This window comes from Chaetodon auriga, chromosome 22 (genome assembly GCF_051107435.1).
Source record: "Chaetodon auriga isolate fChaAug3 chromosome 22, fChaAug3.hap1, whole genome shotgun sequence".
Lineage (NCBI taxonomy): Eukaryota > Metazoa > Chordata > Actinopteri > Chaetodontiformes > Chaetodontidae > Chaetodon > Chaetodon auriga.
Window position 1 is genome coordinate 10,922,660 of NC_135095.1, and position 21,186 is coordinate 10,943,845.

Consider the following 21,186-nt stretch of genomic DNA (forward strand, 5'->3'; position numbering starts at 1 on the left):
GTACTGATAGTGTATCTAAAGCAGGACGGTACAAGCTCTTCATTACATTTACGACTTCAGGTCTTTCCAGCTCAGAGACGCAGTGCTGAGCTGGAAAACGAGGACCTTTCCGGTTCGTGGTCTGTTACCTGTCTGCCACTTTGACAACATTGTCTGCTGACGGTACAACGTCCTCTCCATGCATCAATTGCAAACAGCGTCAAATAATCTAGAAACATACATTAAATTCTACACTGCGCTCAGGTGTCTGTTGTCCAGTCCTTCACACAAGCAGGAGTCTGGCATCGAGGACTCCCAGTCTTAGTGGCCTTGGAGTCCACAATACTTAAACTGGACACATGCACAACCAGAGGCGACGTAGAGCTACTTAGAAATGTGCTGTGAAACATCAGTAGTTAAGAACTCTCCGTAAACCTGCAGTATAAACATATTGTGAACCCAACACTGACAAATCATCACCTTTTAGGTTGATATGGGGAACTTGTTAGCGAACAGAACAGTTAGCTAACTCACGTTTTCACATTGTCATCTGTTGCATTTATTTCTTTCAGTCCTGTCAGACAAAAGATTGTTTTCCTGACAGTGAATTTTACTTCTGAAAAAGTAAATTTCCTGTCTTACCTCAGCCTGCCAGCGATACACATTGCTGAGCAAGCGGCAGGTTGTGTCAGTCGACTGGTTTTGTGTGTTTCCTGGCGTATCTGTCAGAGGTAGCAGATCCAAGTAGCGTTTCTCAAACTCTTTTATCTCCTGGAGGCAAATACAAAGACAGATTGATGACTAATGAATCCTGCTTTATTTCCACTGCTACCATTGCTCCATTTGACAAAAGAAAAATATTAACTCAAAGTTTACTTGAGTTGAATTTGCCCACCTGAGCCTTATTTTTCCCCAAATTGATAAAAGACAGAAACATCCACATACCACTTTTGCATAGTAGCCCTTACTTCTCCAAAATTCCAGCAGCAGCAGGACACAGATGGGCAGGCTCAGCCCTGACCACAGATACACCAGGCTGGCCTCGTTCTTCAGCCGGGACGTGACAGGGTCCTGCAAGAAGAAGCCTCACAGTCATATCTCCATACCTTTAGAGACAAATAACTCCTTAGTTTCTCACTAAAATTATCCAATATTGTTCTCTAAGTTGTTACAGCTGTGACCAAAGGAGCCATCTGTGTAAAGTACTGAATGTATGATAATGAGCTTGTGAAGTTTTACCTCCTCGCTGTTCCCACATTCGACGCTCTGGCTGTCCAGAAGGTGTCCTGATGCCGTCGCGATGAGCAGCAGAACACACCAGACCTGCAAGGTAACGCAAGCTTTACTGCACAGCTGCAAACTTCACTCTTTATGATACTTATTAGACTGATGTAAAGTTCCAAAAATGCAAAGCAAATTTTAATTAATATCATCTAATGAGATGAACACTTACTGCGTATATTACCACCAACAATGCTGCAGTCCACAGGAAGGAATTAGGCTTCCTGAAAAATCTGTGTTTGTTATGACCGCTTTCAGCATCCGTGTCCTCTCAATTAAACCTCCCCAGCTGCTTCAGGAGGAAAACCACCACAGAATGACCCCGGACAGATGTTTCACTATGGGAACAGAGAGGAGGAGGAAAAATGACCATCGAGACTCCACCTCTGTATGGAGGGTAAGCCATGCCTGTGCAGATTCACGCTCTTTGGTCTGGAGTCCTTAACTGGGGTGTTCTTCATGTCATGCAGCTTGAATTGGGAGTCCTGCTCTGTGGCTGCTTTTAGGACAACCATCTCAAGTTTGTGTCCTGCTGTTTGGAACAAAAATAATGAAAGCATGGTGGTAGTAAAGCAACACAATGAATCCACAAAGCAATCACCTCTACATGAAATAATGAAAAAAAAACAGACAAGAGTATAAAACTCACCTGCATCACCAGCACAAGGAATTCAGACCAAGCAGGAAATAAGTGCCCACTTGGTGGCGCCAGTGGATAAGAAGTTACTCTACAGCCACTGGACTTGTGTTAAACAGTATTTCTAAGCCAATGTCACACTTTAAGTCCTAATTTTAGAAAAAGACACAGCAGAATGAGTGTCCCTGTGCAGTCTCCACTCTTTTCTCACTGGAGGTTGTCCACTGTCTCCTTGGGCTGTGTATCAGGTCCTGTTGGCTGCAAAAATGTGTCATAATGGAAGCAGGGACACTGCACCAGTGTCACTGACATAAACACACTCCATGTAAAACACACATATAGTACACTTAAATAGACACAGACACAGAGACAAACACACATACACAGCTCTCAAAAGCTAGGACAGTAATTACGTGTCTAAATCTGACAGAGCGTCCAACCACCAATGTCTGGCTGCCTGCCAGTGTGTGTGTGTGTGTGTGTGTGTGTGTGTGTGTGTGTGTGTGTGTGTGTGTGTGTGTGTGACATTGGTGAAGACAGAGACAGGCTGGCTGGAATCTGTTGAGGGAAGGGTTATAGTGAGGGTGTTGCTGCACTCAAGAACACACACACACACACACACACACACACACACACACACACAGAAGAAGGCCGAGCAGTGCCACATCACCCACCTCACCACTCGGTCCACTTTACATTTGCATGCACTCACACAGATAATAAGGCCAGTTCTATATATATATATTTCTATATAGCTCTCTATATAAATATATCTTCATATGTGTAAGTCTATGAGTCTCTCTCTCTATATATATGTGTGTGTGATATGTGTGTGTGTGTGTGTGTGTGTTTAATTAATTACTACTGACATAGCTTTGATTACAAATTCCATTTATGATACTGTATAATTCTTCTTCTCTACATTTCACAGGGATATTTTGTCCTTTTTTACCTCACTATATTTATCCCTTTTACGTGTAAAGCCTTCAGTGCTTGTTCCACCACTGGAAATCATACTCAATTTGACATCTGCACTTTCCTGGCCTCCAGACTGAAACACATCCCAGTTTGTCCCTTGTTTTTCCATCAGCCGGTTCCAGACAGAAATAGGTGACAAATCAAAGGAAAAAACAACACACAAAGTGTCTCAAAAAGGCACAGTGTAACTTCTCCAAGTCTCTGGATGAACACCATTCCTCCAAAAGATGTTCCCTCATTAGGTGCTTTGATGATGGATCCAAAGGCTGTAGCCTTTAATGCCCTGTGGACGGAGACTGTCACATGTCACAGGGCATGCCAGGATGCTAATGTCACATGTATGGAGACATCTGCATTGTTGATGCTTACCGACTCTTTTATTCTGTGTTTTTTCTCTGTGTGTGTGATTGAATTCTGAAGCCTATAACAGAGGGAGGCATGGCAGGGTTGTGTAACTTACCACTGAGTCATTCCTATACCCTGAGGGCAGACATTTTCACCCTACTTCATTACTGCAACAGGCAGGCTCACGTTCTATCTGCGTATGTGTGTGCGTGCGTGTGTGTGTGTGTGTGTGTGTGTGTGCGCGTCCAGACCAGATAAACTCACCCTGCTGTGTTCTCAAACATGCAGCTTCATGCTCTGCAGGAACACACGTGTGAAAGACACGAACATGAGGGAGAGGAAGGAGGGAGTTCATCATTTAACAGCGAGGACCAAAGTCAACGAGCAGTTGTCATGAGGAGAAAGACAGTGTGTGTGTGTGTGTGTGTGTGTGTGTGTGTGTGTATGGGGAGCCTCCCTCCCTTGGGGTTGTGCATGGGCTTGTTACGGCAGCATTCCTTCACTCAGCTGCTTCTGAGCAGCACATTCCAGAAAGAGAGCGATAGGAGGAGAAAAGGGAGTGAGTAAAAAAGAGGAGAAATGGAGGAAAAGAAGAAGAGGGGGAGATCAAAGGGGGGAGTAGGAAAAAAGAGGGTGAGGAGAGGGGGAAAGGAGGCAAAGAGGAAACAGAGAAGATGGGAGGGACAGTAAATGATGGACAGGGCGAGTGGTTGAGGAAAAGAGAGGGAATATTAATATCATATGTAACTGATCCCTGTTGTGTTCGGTGGACCTCCGGGTCTTCTCCACAGAGAGGTCAGAGGTCACAGTAAGATACAGTGCAGAGAGGCCAGAACCAGCGCTGAGAAAAGGAAGTGACCGAGGGAAGGGGGTGGAACTATGAGGCCTTTCTTAAAATATTATTCCCCATGCAACCATAACACACACACACACACACACACACACACACACACACACACACTTGTCTTTCCATCACTTTTGGGGACGTTACATAGACATTAATTTCCTGGAGACTAACCCGACCCATAGCCCTCACCCATGTCTTCACTCTAAAATGTAAAGATTTTCATTATGGGCACTTGCATTTTGTCCCATAAGGAATGCGAGTCCTCACAATGTGACTGTGTAAACACATTTATGTAATACACATCCACGCACACACAGACACACACACACACACAGTCAAGTACTCTTTGGTGTGTGTTCATCTCTTCAGTCTGCTTGACCTGTTTCCACTGAACTGTGGAAGAAAGAAACAAATCTCACCACAAACACAGACACACATAATGATTCGGCCACATGATTCCACTCCTCTGTGCGGACACAATAGAAAAACACACACATGACAGATACAGACATAAATAATATTACATTTTCAGCCAAATATGCAACGCAGCTCCCAAGTTTTAGAGAGTCAGCTGAATGTTGTGACAAAAACTGTATTTAATGGGATTTTAAAGAATAAAAGATTAATCAGATTGATGGATAATGGAAATCAATAGCAGCAGCCCTAATGCACTGCACACAAACAAACATACGTCCCATTCAGTACACAGCTAAGGGCTTGTTGACATACTGCACTTTATTTTGAAGGGCAGAAGAAATGAGAGTGAGACAGAAAAGAGAAAAACAGTCACAAAGGCAGGGCTCAGTGATCAGACAGGAAAAATCAACTGTGTCTCTCATGTCTGGGAGATGAAGAGGAGGGCAGAAGAAGAGAAAGCAGAGAAAGCATTAAATATTTACTGAGGATAACAAGCAAATAAGTTTAAAGACAAAAGCAACAAAAAGCCGTGTGTGTGTGAAGGCTCGCTGGCTCTGTGACAGCGTCCCCTCTCCTTCTCCCTCATGCTGAATAGACCGGTTTGTTTGTTGTCACTGGTAGAACGAAAGGAAAACAAAGTCACTCGATTCCCCTTCTCTCCGTGTGTGTGCTTATCGGAAGACAGTTAATCATGCATAAGTGTCTATTGAGTCCCCCGACAACTCTCTCCAGAATACCAATTTAACATTTGTTCTCCTCTGTTCTCCTCTGCATCTCCGGTGCTCTCTCTCTCTCCCTCTTTCTCACCCGGTTGTCAGTCGCATTAAATTTTTAAACGAACTGGATGCTAAAAATGAGCATTACTTAATAAAGTTATGTAACACTCATAATCTAACCACTCCTAGCTGCTCCTAGCACGACTGATAGGAGGGAGAGTTACATACGTGAAGTCGTTAGTGGAGATGTTTCATGATAAATGTGCTTGTTTCTATTTCTGGTTGTATCTTAATCCAGATTATGTATCTGACCCATTAATCTGTTGGCTGTTAGCTGCTTCTTCACTCTGGGCTTCACATAATCTGCCTCACATCTATCTATCTATCTATCTATCTATCTATCTATCTATCTATCTATCTTGATTAAAATGCCATACCTGCTGTGTGGCTGCATGACAAGATTATTAGAGCTTTTCACTCTGATTTCAAAGCATGGAAACGATTACTGTGACCTGTTCTCTCCTGCATGTCATGCATGTTGGTTGACAGTGGAGCAGGTCAGTAGCTGCCACATGAAGGGATGGGTATACATGTAATTCCCACTACCACTGAAAACAGATGGAGGTATTAGGCAGAGCGCCACCTGGACCATTTAAATATCAGAAATGCTGTGACACTAATGCATCAGTGATTTAACTGAAGGGACCACCATTATTTGAGTAAACAGTTTGATCTCTGATCTTGAGTTGTCTCCATGAAGGAACGTGTTGTGAGATTGCATTGTCACTTTGTCACATGCAGCCATGATGCAAAAAAAAATGTTAATTATGTAGTTATTAGTTAAATATGCAAAACATTACAATATACATACACACACAACACATAACAACACTGACAGTATGAATCCAAGTAACAAAAAATAATTCACAAAATGTAAGAAAAACACCTTCAGAAAAGAGATTGTTCATATTCATATATAGAAACGTGTCAATAAATGATACCATTGACCACATTTCAAAAAAGCAACAACACACATTACAGCATTAGACTTAGATCATAGATTTTAAATGTTATATCCGTTATATTGAGTGTTTTTTACAGTTATTTGGTCATTCATGATACCAATGATGATGACGATTCGAGTCAAGACGACAGACACACGTTCAATCCAATCAGAGCTGTCTCTTTGCTGGGCCTATAGCCATATTAGCCAATGAAAGTCCACTTTATGGTAGCAAGTGTCCAATCACAGGCAGCGATATTGTGGAAGGGGTGGGCCGTTTTCTCTCTTGGCTTTGCCCAGTCCGGATGTTCCCCAGTAGCGAATAACGAGCAGCAGTGTGTGAATGTGGCAACCGAGGTAGACAGGGAGGGGTAGATAGACTGACCAGGCTAGGTTTTTTTTTTTTTTTTTTTTTTTTTTTTCTTTTTGGTCTTTTGTCTTTATTTTTCTTTTCATACAGAACCAAGTGTTTACAGTCTATGTTACGCCACGGCGGTGAACTTGTCTGTGGACCAGAAAGCCCGGCCGCCGCTGCTTTTCTTTGGGACTAACCGTTACCGTTGTGAAAACAGCCCAGAAGAAAGAAGCAAAGGGAGAAACAACATGGGGCGATAATACAAAAAAAAGAGGTGTTGTGAACCGACGATGACTCCCTGGGAGGATCCGTGAAGCTTATTTATTTTTATTTATTCCCTTTCCCTTGTGTCCCTTTTTTGTTTTATTTTAGCATTTTCTCCCACCTAGCTACTTTGGGAGCTTGTTCTTTTTTAAAAGGAAACGGCAACGGGATACGTTACGAGAGGACTGAAGGATGGACCAAGCCGGCATCCTGAGAAAGTTTATCCAGGGGGTGAAGGCCATGAGCGAGGGGGACGAGGAGAGGGGAGAGGACAACTTCGGCAGCGACTTTATGGTGGGTCAACATTTACATGCCTCCTTTGCCTTATATCTATCCGAACCAGACCCCTCTCCCTTCATAATACCCACCTTTTCCTCCGTACTGACCCCCCATATCCCACCCCCCTCCTCCCCGTCTCCTGGTTCCCTGTATCCCCCAGGAGGTGAGGCAGGGGCGGCCACACTGCCCTCTTCCTTTTCCTCCCATTTCCAGGCTTTACATGGCGGCCTAGCATTGTCTCCCAAACCACAGAAACACCACCGACTGCTGCTGCTTTAAAATACACAGACAACAACAAAACAAGACGCGTTCACGTCACTGTCCAGCCTCGGGCTGTTTTTTACATGGCGTTGCTATGTTAGCTTAGCTTGTAGGTGAATGCTGGGCATAAGTGCAGTGATGGTGGCTTACTGTCTGCTAAGCATGCCTGAATGTAAGGATACAGTGCTATGATTCATTGTCCCCTCTCATACTCAGTGTGCACTGACTACCCACCAACCAAACTGAGCTTGATTGTACTATGGTGTACCTGTAGTATTCCTGTACAGTTTTGTGACAGTCTAACGCTAGAGCTCTCTGTGAAAGATTGTAGGTGCTTATTTATTTAAAGTTTAGGGCAGATATGTTCTGTAGTGGATGTCTGCCACTACAGTACACACTGTACTACAGTGCAGATGAAAGGATAAATAGTGAAAAATCAACCCAAAGACAGTTAATGCAATACCTTCATTTGCTTAGCATTTGCTCAAAACACTCTACGCTCACTAATATAAATAGGGTGGACAAAACACTAGAAATACTGTATAATGCAATGAAAGTCAGCAGTACCACAAACTACAGCCTCTAAAATGACCATGAAGGTGAATCAAGCCAGCTTGAACTAAAACTGAGCCTTACAGCCTTCATGAAGGTTGGATTGAGTGCAGGGGTGTTGTATTAGACAGCATTAGACAACTGAGTGCATGTATTCACTACTTTCTTTCATGTGGAAAGGGTTGCTTGTGAGGTAGAAGAGTCATTCCTAGTTAAAGTGACATATTTTGATAGCATATTTTGTCTGCCTTGTAGTGACCGCTGACCCGCAGTCAGAAGTTTGCCCACGCTGCATCACTGGATGTTTTTGTGTTGCAACCCTGGACTCAAAATAGGACATGTTCCAGGCTTGTGAAATAGCCGAAATAGCCACAACAGGAATGGCATGTCTATAATACCACTTGTGTCATTTTGTGGTCATTTTAGTTAATGGCTCTGATTAAGATGCATTAGGAAAGTAGCACTAACTGGAGGTTACATGCACATTTCATTTGTAAGTTTAAATTAATTCAGCTATTAGTAAAGCCACTGAATGATCCAGATAAAACAGCCGTTGATGTTTTACCAGTTGTGGCAGCAGAAGGTGGATTTCAGTTTCTTTTATGATTTACATTATGTTCTAGGGAAGTTAAGTGTTTTGATTTATTGTTCTGCAGTTTGATTGTTTAGCAAAGAGGCTAATTGGCGTCAGAGTGGGAAACTTTTTCTCCTTTTCCCTACAGTTGCAAACACACACACACTCCATTCTCCTTACTTCCCTACTTCATGCGAGCTGCTTGCTGGAGCTTGCAACATTCTTTCTTGGCCCATTTCATAACATTTTGTCCTGGCTTTAAGGCTAGAGGTTTATCAACTCCTGGGCACACTTTGGATAAAAGCTGCACAGTTTGACAAGCCTCTCTCATTTAAAAATAAGTACATCTCGAATTCTGAAATAAGGAATACTATGGGTGTGTGTCCGATTATGAGCTGATGACTCGGTCTGTCCTGTCCTGAGCGGATTTCAGAAAACAGGGAGGTAGCGGATGTTGCGCAAATCCACACTACGAGGGGCGTTGGGCTGTGAGAGGCATTTAGGAAGTGCTTTATGGATGATAGGGCAAACGGAGCCGGGCTTAGTCTGCTATTGTCTTATTTACAGGCCATTCATTTCATTATGAATGTGTTCAGAGGTAAAACAACAGGTTGGAATAATTGTCTCGTATAATCTGTACTTCTTAAAAAATGTTGCTTTTTATTGACTGCTGGTTCCTCACAATCTTTGAGTCTCCATGTAGAGTTGAGTGGGTAAATGTAGGTTCTTCTTTTAGCAACACCACACTTCTCATTCATAACTTTACACGCATCCACGCCTTGTCAAAGTGCCCTGCTATAACCACAGTCCTCTGCTGCTGTACACTGGGAGGATCCGTAGGCGAGGTGGTCATAAAGCTTGTTGGTGAGGTAGGAAAGATTGTTCCTTTATTAATTTTTACGACAAATCATCCCCCCAGCCCTCGTGGCTGCAGAAAATGGCAGCCTGAGAAACCCCCTTTAAAACAGACACCACTGACTGCTTATCTGCCTTGATTCTTCACATGATATCCGTTCAGTTTCCTTTCAAATTAACTTTATTGGCAATAAACACAGCAATTCGTTTCTGCAGAGAAACATATTTCCTGTTAGCCTTTTGGCTATCACACACCCCTCCAGACAATAACTTGACTATTAAACAGCTCCTATAAACGTCACGTCTGGGCCATGCAAGTGCTTTGATTTGAACGAATTCTTTATTCACAGTAATCATGCAAACTTGCTGAATATCCGCTTTATGGCATTCATGTAAATGGGGCTTCCAGCCAAATTTGCTGGCAACATCAGCCAGTGAATTAAGAGTATCATCTAAATTATTCAGCAGACATACCAGCTTGTAGGTGGGGAAACTTGTTCAGATTGGGCATGGGTGGGCTGTGTGCCAGTGTACCAAGCACAATTGAGACTCATCAGCCACAGCCAACATGGAAGTAAGTGCTTCAGCTGCTTGCTACTGGTCTGTTGTACTAGTTTTGAGCCTCTCGCGAAGCTTTCAATGGCTGGGGTCAAACTCACAATACCACAGGCGCATGGGGTGTGCTCCTTTGCACACTGAGTCACCAGAACACCCTGACATAACACCCACTTTAACTGCCTATTGTTGTTTATATATAGAATGTGTTTTATAGGCATAATTACAGTGCTCTGGTAGGGCAACGAGTCAGCGATTATATGCTTTGTTCAGTACTCCTTTTCAGCTGTTTGATGGAATGGAGGCGATTCAAATGTTCCCAAATGTGAGAAATATCTTGTTCTGGTATTCTGTCGGGATCTTGTCATGTCTGAACCCACCATAAACATTTTTGTGATCTATTTTAGCTGTCAGAATTAGTACAGGGCGGTGTTAATTTTAGGCATTTCATTTAGCGCCATTCGTATGGAGACACATCAACAACTGATCTAATTACACGGCACATACTGGTGCACATGGCGCGAATACATCGGGGCCTCCCATGAAGTGCAAAGAGACAGGGCAGTAGAGTCCAGAGTCGGGAGTTAAAGGTGTAAATTGGGCGCATTTTTTGTCATAATCCTAGTGCCATAGTAATCAAAGAGCTAAATTACATGCTACTATCTACTCTCACAAACATACAGCGTTATAGCCAGTATGCCTATAATTTCTGCCACGACCCTCCGCCTTTTTCTGGTGACTATATGACAGAGCATGTTTTAAAGCTGAACTTAACAGCTCTGCATGGTGGTTGAATCCAAATGGCAGTGAGAACTCCGGTTATCTATTCAAAAGATTAAAGCTTCAGCAGTGATATCATGCAGCATGTCATCAGTAAAAGTCACAGTGTGATCATTTTAACCAATCTGGTGTGATGATGATGGCTTAATTCAAAGGGATACAAATGGGATGAAAGGCAAAATATGGACTGTTGAGTCTTGGAGCCTGCCTCATGACGCAGGTTCTGCGAAATTGGGGCATCTGTGCAGTCACTGGTTCCACAAAAACCAAACAATGGCAATCTTACTTGTTTCACAAGGGTGGTTATCAACTGGCTCTGTCAACCCACGACTTTCCAAACCAGCTATTAGCACGCTTATGTAAGAGGGCTGGAGCTTTTTAACAAATAGCCTGTTACAGAGGCAACATTATGGGCACATTCAGGGAAGATTTAAGAGAAGGTGAAACATTTGGAGAAAATTTGTTCAGTGACGTAAAAATCATTTGAAGATTAAAAAACTGTTTAAACACATTGTCTTAAAACTGGCTAAGGACGTCATCCAAAGGGTAGATTATATCTTTAAATAGAAGAAATGGACTGACTGATGGACTGGTGTAACAAAATTTTATCAATATAAGACAACCCTGAATATCGGACTACATCAGCTACATTACTAGCTAGCAAGCTTACGAGCACACAGTGACATCTGCAGAGCCCTGTATCATAACTGACGGCATCCTGCAATCCTCTGGCATTGTCGTTTTTATTTTGCTCGAGATGAACTGTATGAAACGAACAATGACGATTCTTTGTGTTAGACCCTACAGCGTGTCAGTGCCAATTTGTTTGCGTGAACGTTAGCTGGATAGATAAATTGAATGCAGTACGAAAATTTTGTCATCATAAATTGCGACCAGGCACTTCCAAAGTTACACTGCTGACTCATAAATCTGGCTTTGTGGAACAAGCATGACTGTACTATGGGCGGAGCGCTGACTCCCTGCTATCTCAGAGATGGTATTGTGCGCTTCAGTTTTGATGTGTCACTTCCTGTGGGCAGAGAGAGTGTCTGTATTCGACACTGACTTTCATTTAGGCAAAGAGAAAGAAGAGTAGTTTCTCTGGTTTAGCAAAGTAGAGACGCTCTTATGCAGACACGCCTTCGAGATTTGATTAGGACTTCTGAGTTTTACTTAAGCATGTGCAGTACTGTAATAGTATTTAGGTGACAGTTGTACTGTATTGCACATTGAGTGACGTGGAGAGAGTATAGAGTTGAGCTCAAGGTCAGGTTGATTGAAGACACAGCTGTTGATAGACATACAAGCTTTGAGGATTGAGCTTGTGACCTCTGTGTTATGGGAAACCTTCTGTAACTAGCAGGCCACCATGCGCCCTGAAAGAAACATGCTATTACTGAAGACTTCGAACCAAAATACCTCACAGTGTCAGACATTTTTTCAGAGTTGTCCCTCGTGGCAGTGGATCTCCAAACACTGGCGGCATGACAGTAAAGTTGCAGAGGACCCGAAATTGAAATTGTTCGAAATCTAGCTTGCTGTCGAACATGCAGCCGAGAACAAAATTCTTTAAACACATTGCAATTTTGGCGTCTGTTCATATGCCAGGTTGCCCCCATGGGGCACCTGAACAGACGTCTGTATGCGAACAGATGCCTGGATATTATGAGATAGGACGAGACACTTTAAGTGTCTTTTATGGAGGTGTAAAAACCAATTCACAGATTGAGCAGATGTACCTACAGAGTGGTTTGAGTTGGAAATGAGGAGATGTAACAGGAGCGCGATGTAAAGACAGGAAGTAAACCACACGGACGGAAACAAAATGAAAGATCTGTGCGATCCGTCACCTCTGTGGAGTGTTGACTCTGTCGTCGCACCAACTTTCAAAACGTTTCTGTACCTGCTTTTGGGAACACCGAGCTCAGCACTGTAGTCTAGACAGGGTTTAGACATAAGAGATCAGCCTCTTTGTACGTGTGTGTTCCTGCCCCACCTTTGCAAGCAGATTACTTCCAAGCAGCACATCAAAGAAAGCGAAAAAGTGCAAACACGCAAGCTTCTCTAAACATGTGTCCTGTCGGGCAGACATAAAACACTCAGAGGGGGAGGCAAGAAAATGAGATGTGACAGTGCCTTACATGCTTGTGTGTGTGCGTGTGTTCTTGTGGCTTTGTGTTTGTGTGTAGTTACAGTTTCCACTGTCACCAGGGGGCTTCCCCTTCTCCTTTCTGAGTTTTGTGTGTGTCCACATGTTAGTGCCTGCACACACACACACCTCTGAGCCTCCAGCGCATGATCTGGAAGCCTTTATTTCCCATGTATTACACAAGCCCCTGCCACATACACACCAACAACTCACTGGTCAGGGATGCAAAGATCCCTGTTTGTGTGACACAGCATGGTAAGGTAGTGCCAGCCCATAGTGTGTGTGTTTTACAGAGGAGGGGGACTTGTGTGTTTCGGGGACTTCATGCAGAAATTGTTCAGAGCTGTCCCAGATTAACTCGGCTAATACAGTCACATTGATGGAAGGATTGGAAAGTTGTGACCAGACCAGGTTTTAAGACTGAGCCTGAGTATATTAATGTGCACAGCAGGCGTGTATTTCCTGTCCAATCAGTGATGCCACACGGTGAAGTATTTAGAAAAAGGATAAAAGACGCTTCCTCTCTCGGGTGTGGAAGTGAGCACCTTGTTATCTCTCATTTTGTGAAATAATCCAACACCTCTTCTCGTTTCCAGACTGCTGGGATCCTGTGTATGGTGTGTTTGTCCTGTTTTCAATCTGAGCTGCACAAACTTCAAGAAAAATTTTAATCACCTTGGTTGATGCTGGCAGCTGTTGTGAGCAAGAGGCAATCACCAAACACCAGCATGTGCACGCCCAGTGTATGTGAATGCTCTTGTGATGCGTGTTTTCAGGCATGTTAGCCTGGGTGGACAGTGCTAAAAGCCTCTAAAATGAAAATACACTGGTGTGGACATAGCCTTAGAAAAGTAATACACTAGTTTTGTAGTGGGGTGTATTTCTGGTGAAATCTGCCCTGATGATTCTTTTCTCCGCCATCTTCCATCGCTGGCTAAAAAAATGTGTGTTTGTGCTGCTGTGTGCTTTTATTAGCTTGTTTGTGTGCGTGGGTGTAGCGGGGTACACTGCAGGGGTCGGCTGCTGTTTTTGTGAGTGTGTGTGTGGCAACCACTGTAAGCCCGCCTCATATTACTGTAACAAGACTTCCCAATTTCTTTTGGTGTCACAAGCCTCCTTCTTTCTCACCGCCCCCTCCCATGGCTTAACCCAGATACCAGCCTCTTGCCCCTAAGCCGGGTGTTTCTCAGAAGAGACACAACACAGTATTTCCGCTCTGAAGTTCGTGTGTGTGTGTGTGTGTGTGTGTGTGTGTGTGTGTGTGTGTGTGTGTGTGTGTGTGTGTGTGTGAGGCTTTACATGATAAAAGCAAAGTGACACACTAACAAGGCCAGATAACTTTATTGATCAAGATAAGGAGACCACACAAACACTCAGGAAATTATGCAGTAATGTCCCTGTGTGTGTAATGTGTGACTTAGGTGAAAGGAAATGGCTGCATGGGGGAGTCATCTTGACTCCGGCAGCTCGCAAACATCACACACGCATAAACCTGTTAACAGCATCCACCCTGCTGAACTGTCTTTGAGGTAGAAAGGGAAGAAAAATCTGTTTTGGTGGTTTTATTAAATTATTAGACTGTCAGTAAACGCACACAAAAATGTCCAGATGTGGGGTCGAATCAGGCCTCTGAACACAAGGTTGGCAGTTTGACCCCGTACGAGCTGTGATTAATACACACAAAGTGATTAATGCACACAAACTACACTACTGAGCACGCACTGAACACACAATGAGCTCCTGTCCCAGATGATTGGGATTATATGCAGTTTGTCCACATCTGCTTCCTGCTGCAGGCCTCAATCCAGAGCGGGAAATTACCGCTAGGCAAACACCGGTAAATGTGAACTGTGTTTGCTCAGTACGGCTGTGAGGTCAACAATTTTAACTGAAATTCAAACATGTCAGACTTCTCAGGTCAAGTGTTTTGGCTCCAGAAATGTACCCAGCTCTTCGTGTTTTCTGATGTCCTCAGTATATTTTTTTAGAGGGTGTTTATGGTTTCAAGCTCATTTCAGAGATGCAAATGATAGTAAGGAGAGAGGGGATGTGATTGTCACAGAGAGCGTCACGTGGTGGCCAGCGCGGTGGAATAGCACCACTGGAGGTTCAGTGTCTTGCCCAAGGACACTTCTGAAACCCTGAATGAAAGTTGCACCACTGATAGCTCAATATGCTTTGTGTAGAAATGTGTTTTAGGATCCTTTTCCTCTGCTGCTTTTCTGACTGCCCAGTCTCTAAGACTGGGCACAGTGTTGTTATTGTTTTAGTATCCATCCATTGTTTATTGTGTCGTTTTTACATCATACAATATAATATCCTGTTTTACTTTCTCGGTTTGAAAGATAATGCCATCTGAAACGAGCCGAATTTCATTAACTCAGTCGTCAAGAAGGTGTTTTCCATTCTCGGCTCTGTTATGTGACTATTAAGACTCAGGTGCTTCAAGATAAACATGAACAGGACTAATTAAACCATTAGAGTAGAAGAGGGTGCAGCGAGTCACACCTCAAATCTTGGTATTCCATTAATGTTTGGCATTTTGTTTTATCTCTCCCGTGGGACAGAGGCTTGTGTGATGTTTAAGTCACATGCTTCTTGTACGCCATGATTTATTTGCGTAGTCGCCTTTCTTTGCCTTTTTCAAATTTGGGGGAAACACACTTATTGTCACGAATAGCTTCAAACACCTAAGCTGATATTCTGATACTGAGGAGTCTGAGGACGGTCTTGTGGTTGTCTTCTACCTTCGACTTAACTCTGATCTGTTTCTCCTAGTTGTCCCTCCACTCCACTACGTCATCCTTCTTTATTCTCTCTGTCCACTTTATTTTGTCTCTGTAAAGGCACAAACACACTGACTCATTCAGAGGAAGTTGTATGAGTAGGTTTTTGTGTGTGTAAGTCCACAGCACACTGTAGGGGTCTGTGTACTGTATGTGCAGGGCTGAGATTTTGGTCAAGAAGGAAGTGGGAGCCCAGAACGATGGTGGTTTTAAATGACTGGCTTGAGTGGGTGCTCTCGGCTCAGGCTAGGTGTTTCGTGGGGTCTGTGTGACCGAATCTCTGACCACATACAAAGATACATAGATACAAGACACATGTACAGCCACAAACAAATAGAGGCAGGTTAGAGGCTGATGCATACACTCTCTGCGTACACACTCCTGTGTCAATGAGTAACCAACCTGCAGTTGAGATCTTTCTAGAATTCCAGCATTTTTAGGGGTGATTAAGTTTTTTTAGTTTCTTTTGGGGATTCCTATTTTTAACACTGCGTTCTGCTTTTTGTGCCATCACGTTCACATGCTGAACTGCTGCCCATGTGACTTCCAAAACAGAATAACTCCGTCAGATGGTCTAGGAATTGAAAATGAAAGAGTGACAGACCGAGAGAAAGGGAAGCCTGATGGCTAATTACAGGAAAGCACATTCTGCTTTGTGCCAGTGAATGATAGCTGGTTACACCCCTACATGTGTGTGCTCCTGTGTTTGTGTGTGTGTTCGTGCTACTCATGCTATCAGTGGTCCACTGACCTATAATGGCCAGTAGCCAGAAAGTGGAATTGATTGCACAATGCGTGAGTGTGTGCATGTTTGCACGTGTGTACACAGCTTGCCAACTGATGCTAATCGTTGGACATTATCTTTGTCGGGAACTTAAGCTAATGAGGAGATCTGATGCGCACGCGGGCACACACGCACACACACACACACACACACTCCCACCCACTCAACCACTGACTCATGCGAGTGGTCAGGGTGGGGTTTCACATAATTTCCTTAGTCATTGAGCTTGATTAGTTATCTCTGCTACCTGACACTGTGACCTGTTCTCTGGAAAAAAAAATGCTTTTACTTTGTCAAGAATGCACTTAATGAAATAAGTCAACATTTTGGCAATTGTGCTTATTTACTTTCTTACTGAGAATTAGACGAGAATATCACATCTGTACAGGAAATAGGAAGCTACAGCCAACAGCTGCTTAGCCTAGCTTAGCACGATGACCTCTAGCACCTTTAAAGCTCACTAATTCTACTGCACATCAGTTTATAAATGACACTGAATATCGACAACAGTGGCCTCCATGTTTACTTCCGTACAACAGCTTGCTGCATGTGATGTTGTCACATGCAGCCGTGTTGTATGCCGTATGCCGTGTTATTGTTCTTTTGCGAGTATGGGTCAGTTCAGGACCGTGAACTGATGTACGAAACGACAATTAGCAGTTTTGCTGGGGATTAAGCATCAGACTATTTCTTGACCAGGGTCAGTAACTTCCTGCAGTCTCTGCATTTTTACAGTCTTTATGCAAAGCTAGCTGGCTGTTTGCTGTACCTTCATATTAAGCGTGAGAATGGTGTTCAGTTCCTCATTTAACACTAAGGAAGAATCTTAACAGTCTCCCAAAAATGTCAAATTATTCCTTTAATGCTGCTGCTCTTCATATCATAACCCCCTCCCTTTATAGCAACACGTTTTTCAGTCACTTGATACATAATGCATTCAAAACATTTGGTGCTGTCTCGTTTTTCTGGAGGACTAAGTATGACTTTGCAGCTTTTTTTTTTTGCTGATCTGGGACTCTAATGCCACAGAGAGAGAAAGAGCGGCAGCGTGACCGTCAATCAGGCTTATTGAATCGACAGAGTGACGGACTCACACAGACCCTTTTAGTCTCTGTGCTGTAGCGGTGCATCTTTTCCCCCCGCATGCTTGCAGCGCGGGAGATGGATTTTTCTGAGAGCATTGTAAGGGGTGACCTATTTTAGCTTGTGTGTGTCTGCATGGAGGTGACCGACAGAGCAGCCTCTCTGCCACTTGCGCTTGACACCCCCACTTCCTGGCCACACACACACACGCAAAAACCTTTTTTTCCCACTGCTTCTGCAGGAAGAGCATATTTTCTGCCAATCAGTGCTCGCCACTGAGTTCAAGAAAGAGAATGTGTTTCTCTATGTGTGTGTTTGTGTGTATGTGTGTGAATTATTCAGTGTGCCAGGGAAGTACAGCGATGCTGACTTATTCAGCCAGGAGACAGAAAGTAGGTTAGACCCACTAACAACTACATCTCTCATTCTACCTCTCTTTACCCACGTCTACCTCTCTAGCGCTCTTTCTAACCCTGTTGGCATTTTTAATTCTCTTTTTCCTAATCTTCCTTTTCACTGTCTCTCCATCTGTCTCTCTCTCTGCCCAGTTACTGCCCTGGCATCCTCGAGTCATTTCAGGCCAAGTCATTGTGAAGAAATGTGTTTGTGATCACACATGACACGGTCGCACCCTTAAGGGGGTCTGTGAAGTCGGCACTGGGCTTTAAGGGGGCACCGCCCTGTGTGCATCTGTGTGGCAGTGGAAGTGGAGGGTTCACAGGAAACTGGCGGACTCAGTCATGCTGTTTTACTCCCCTGACTGATAGGAAGGAAGGAGCAGAAGGGAATAGAAAGGTAGAAATAGAGTGTGGAAAGAACGAGAGCAATGTGAGAAAGACTTTGTTATTTTTATCATTTGTAATTCTGATGCCAAAAGAGATATAAAAGCACTGGAGTGAGGTACTGTAAAGTGTCAGTTGTGATACAAAGCAGATAAAATCCAGTGTAATTCAAGAAAGGCAGTGTAGATGGATGTGAGTGTGGCGCATGAAAATGCAGCAACTCAGTGTGTTCGAAAAGTGAAAACTGGTTGAACTTTGGCACCATCGACTAACTGCTGTCCATCAGCTGTTAAACTCTGAGTAATACACTTCACACATTTTTTAGACAAGACCACAACAGTGCAGCGTAGGTGGGTTCAGTGCATTCTTGTCTTTACATGTGTGGAATCTGTAGAAAACCTTTTGAGAGTTTTCTAGTGTTTTAGTCACTTCCCTTTCCTGTGCAGAGGTGTGTTTCCTGTCATGTTTTGTACCTGTGCTTTTGTGCCTAACACACTCACCAACTGATCTTTTGACTGTCACACAAAACAAGCAACATGGAGACATCAAATTCTTTCAAAGTTGCTCCACCGCTTGTTTTGCAGTTTTTGCTAAACTGCTAACTGTTGTATAACAAATAAGAATTGAAAGGAGGAGTACACTTGAGTAATGATAGAAACGAGGATGCGCCCCCCCCCCCACGCTTCAGGACAGAAGCTAGTACGAAGCGACAGAGTGTGTAATGGGAGCGTGTGAATGAACGACAGAAACAAGGAATAAAAGAACCCATTAGCTTAGTTACCAAGAGCCTCTTAAAAGCCTTGGCTCTCCCTCCTTCCTGCGCTCCCCCTTTCTCTCTCCCCTTTGCTTTTTTCCCCCCGTTCTTCACACACAAACATGTCCTCTCCTCCACGTCTTTCCTCTCTTTCTCTTTGCCTTCCACTCCACCTCTCGTCGGTTTGTTTAGCGGAGGTACAGAGCAGCAGGCGAGGACCCTCTCTCCCTCCTCTTTCTTTCTTTTGCATCCTCCAGGCTTGTTCATTATTTGTGAGAGTGCACACACATGCTTATACATGGTTTTTTTAGTGTGTGTGTGTGTGTGTGTGTGTGTGTGTGTGTGTGTGTGTTTTACGTAACAGACAGAGGAAGTAAGAGTAATTAGAAACAGGGTCCATCTGTGGGACAATGGAAAGTAAGAGAAAAATGGCGAGACACACAGTAGCCGGGTCTCCATCCAAGTTTTTTCTTATTTGTAATGATGTATGAAATTATAAAAGCTGAAATTTGAATACAGTGTACATGTGTGAGGTCTATGTTCATTATCAATAATTACATTTTCCGTAGATATATTTGTTAGATAAATGACTGAGTGGTTGAATTTACTATAAATGGTAGTTGAAGAGTGTTATTAGACATTTTGAACTGCTGTATGCAAAATATCTGTTCACCACAGCCTCCCAGGAGTGTCACATCCACATTTCTGCTATTACACCAAATGTCAGACATCGCTTGCCCTCATTGAAGTTAATGGCAAAACACACCCATCCATTCAGTTATTCAGTGCTTAAAATGGAATGCTTGGTTGTTTGCATACAACTCACTCGGATGTCTTAAAATAGTATGACAGTGTAGCCCCTATACTTAACTACAACCACAGGGTTGAACGGATGCATTTATTGACACAAATACTAATCTCCTTGTGTCAACTGCTTCCATATGCGTTGAGCACGTCACAGTTTTATTCTTCAAGCAGCCATTGTGCTCTGCAATCTGTTGGTAATTTGGACAGTTGTGACATACTCCTAAAAATATACTACAGCATGATTCTTCCACAAACAAGAGGCATTTGTTTAACTCTGTAAGTGTTGGAATTGAGAGAGGGAGGGGTAAACCTGGAATTACAAGTGCTGAAAAGCAAGGTAGTGATGTCGTTATTTTCTAGGGTTTATTTCTGTGGCTAATCTCTTGAGATTTGGCCTCGTAATTATACAAATTGTGCCCTTGTAAAAACAAGAAATCTTTTCCTAACTGGTAGCCAACATAGTCTGTCTTGTATAGATTAAAAAAAAGCGATGTGGGGCCAAAACTAATCATTGATGAGGTGCTGCAAAATGTCAAAATGCATAAGCTTTAATGGGAAAATTGACTTGTACTTCCCCAGTTTGCTGTAAGTGAAGTGAAAGAGGCTATAAAGGGAAAATGCTTATCATCATTACAGTGTTAGAGGGCACAATTGTGTCCATGTTTGTTTCCACATAATGTGTTTTGTGGGTTGGGGGGAAATCACAAACCATCACAAGTCACTATTGGCTGCCTTCTGTGCTCATTGTGTGTCTTAAGTGTGCGTGTGCGTGTGCGTGTGCGTGTGCGTGTGCGTGTGCGTGTGCGTGTGTGTGTGTGTGTGTGTGTGTGTGTGTGTGTGTGTGTGTGTGTTCCTGGGCTCTGGCCCAGCACAGAAGCAGACCTCCGTTGGAAATGTAATTCACATGAGGCCGGAGGAGCTCTAATGCTATTACCACACACACACACACACACACACACACACACACACACACACACACACACACACACACACACACACACAGACAGACGGACAGACACAAATGAACACACACAAGCACATCTGTGTTACCGCCCACAATCTCTGCATGCACCTCCTTTTCTCTCCCTTGTTTCCTCTCCCTCGGTTTCTGTCTGTTGATGTGTTTCACAAAGACGAGTGATGCGAAATGAATGGCGAAAAGCTCATTATGGCTTTAGGGTGCCGCTAGTGTAAACTGTTTACGTGTGTGTGCATCAGCGGTGTATTTAGCTCATCAGTTTATGAAACTACCGGAGGCTTGGATCAAAAAGAAGGCTTTCGGTTGTTGTAAATGTCTCCGCAGCAGCACGGAAGTGATGTTATGACAGGAGTGAAAAGAGAAACGGGGACAGGAAGAAAAGTG

At 43.5% G+C, this 21,186-nt stretch overlaps 1 protein-coding gene across 3 annotated transcripts in view; it reads left to right on the top strand.

The window, feature by feature from the left end:
• Window positions 1-6,520: 6,520 nt before the first annotated feature.
• The window catches only part of ptpn12 (protein tyrosine phosphatase non-receptor type 12), a 43,372-nt gene continuing 28,706 nt past the window's right edge, over window positions 6,521-21,186 (top strand). For all 3 annotated transcript variants that reach the window (XM_076721919.1, XM_076721917.1, XM_076721918.1), the window contains exon 1: window positions 6,521-7,116. In XM_076721919.1, the coding sequence (XP_076578034.1) occupies window positions 7,015-7,116 (102 nt within the window). In that variant the 5' untranslated portion in view covers window positions 6,521-7,014. The remainder of the gene's footprint in view (window positions 7,117-21,186) is intronic.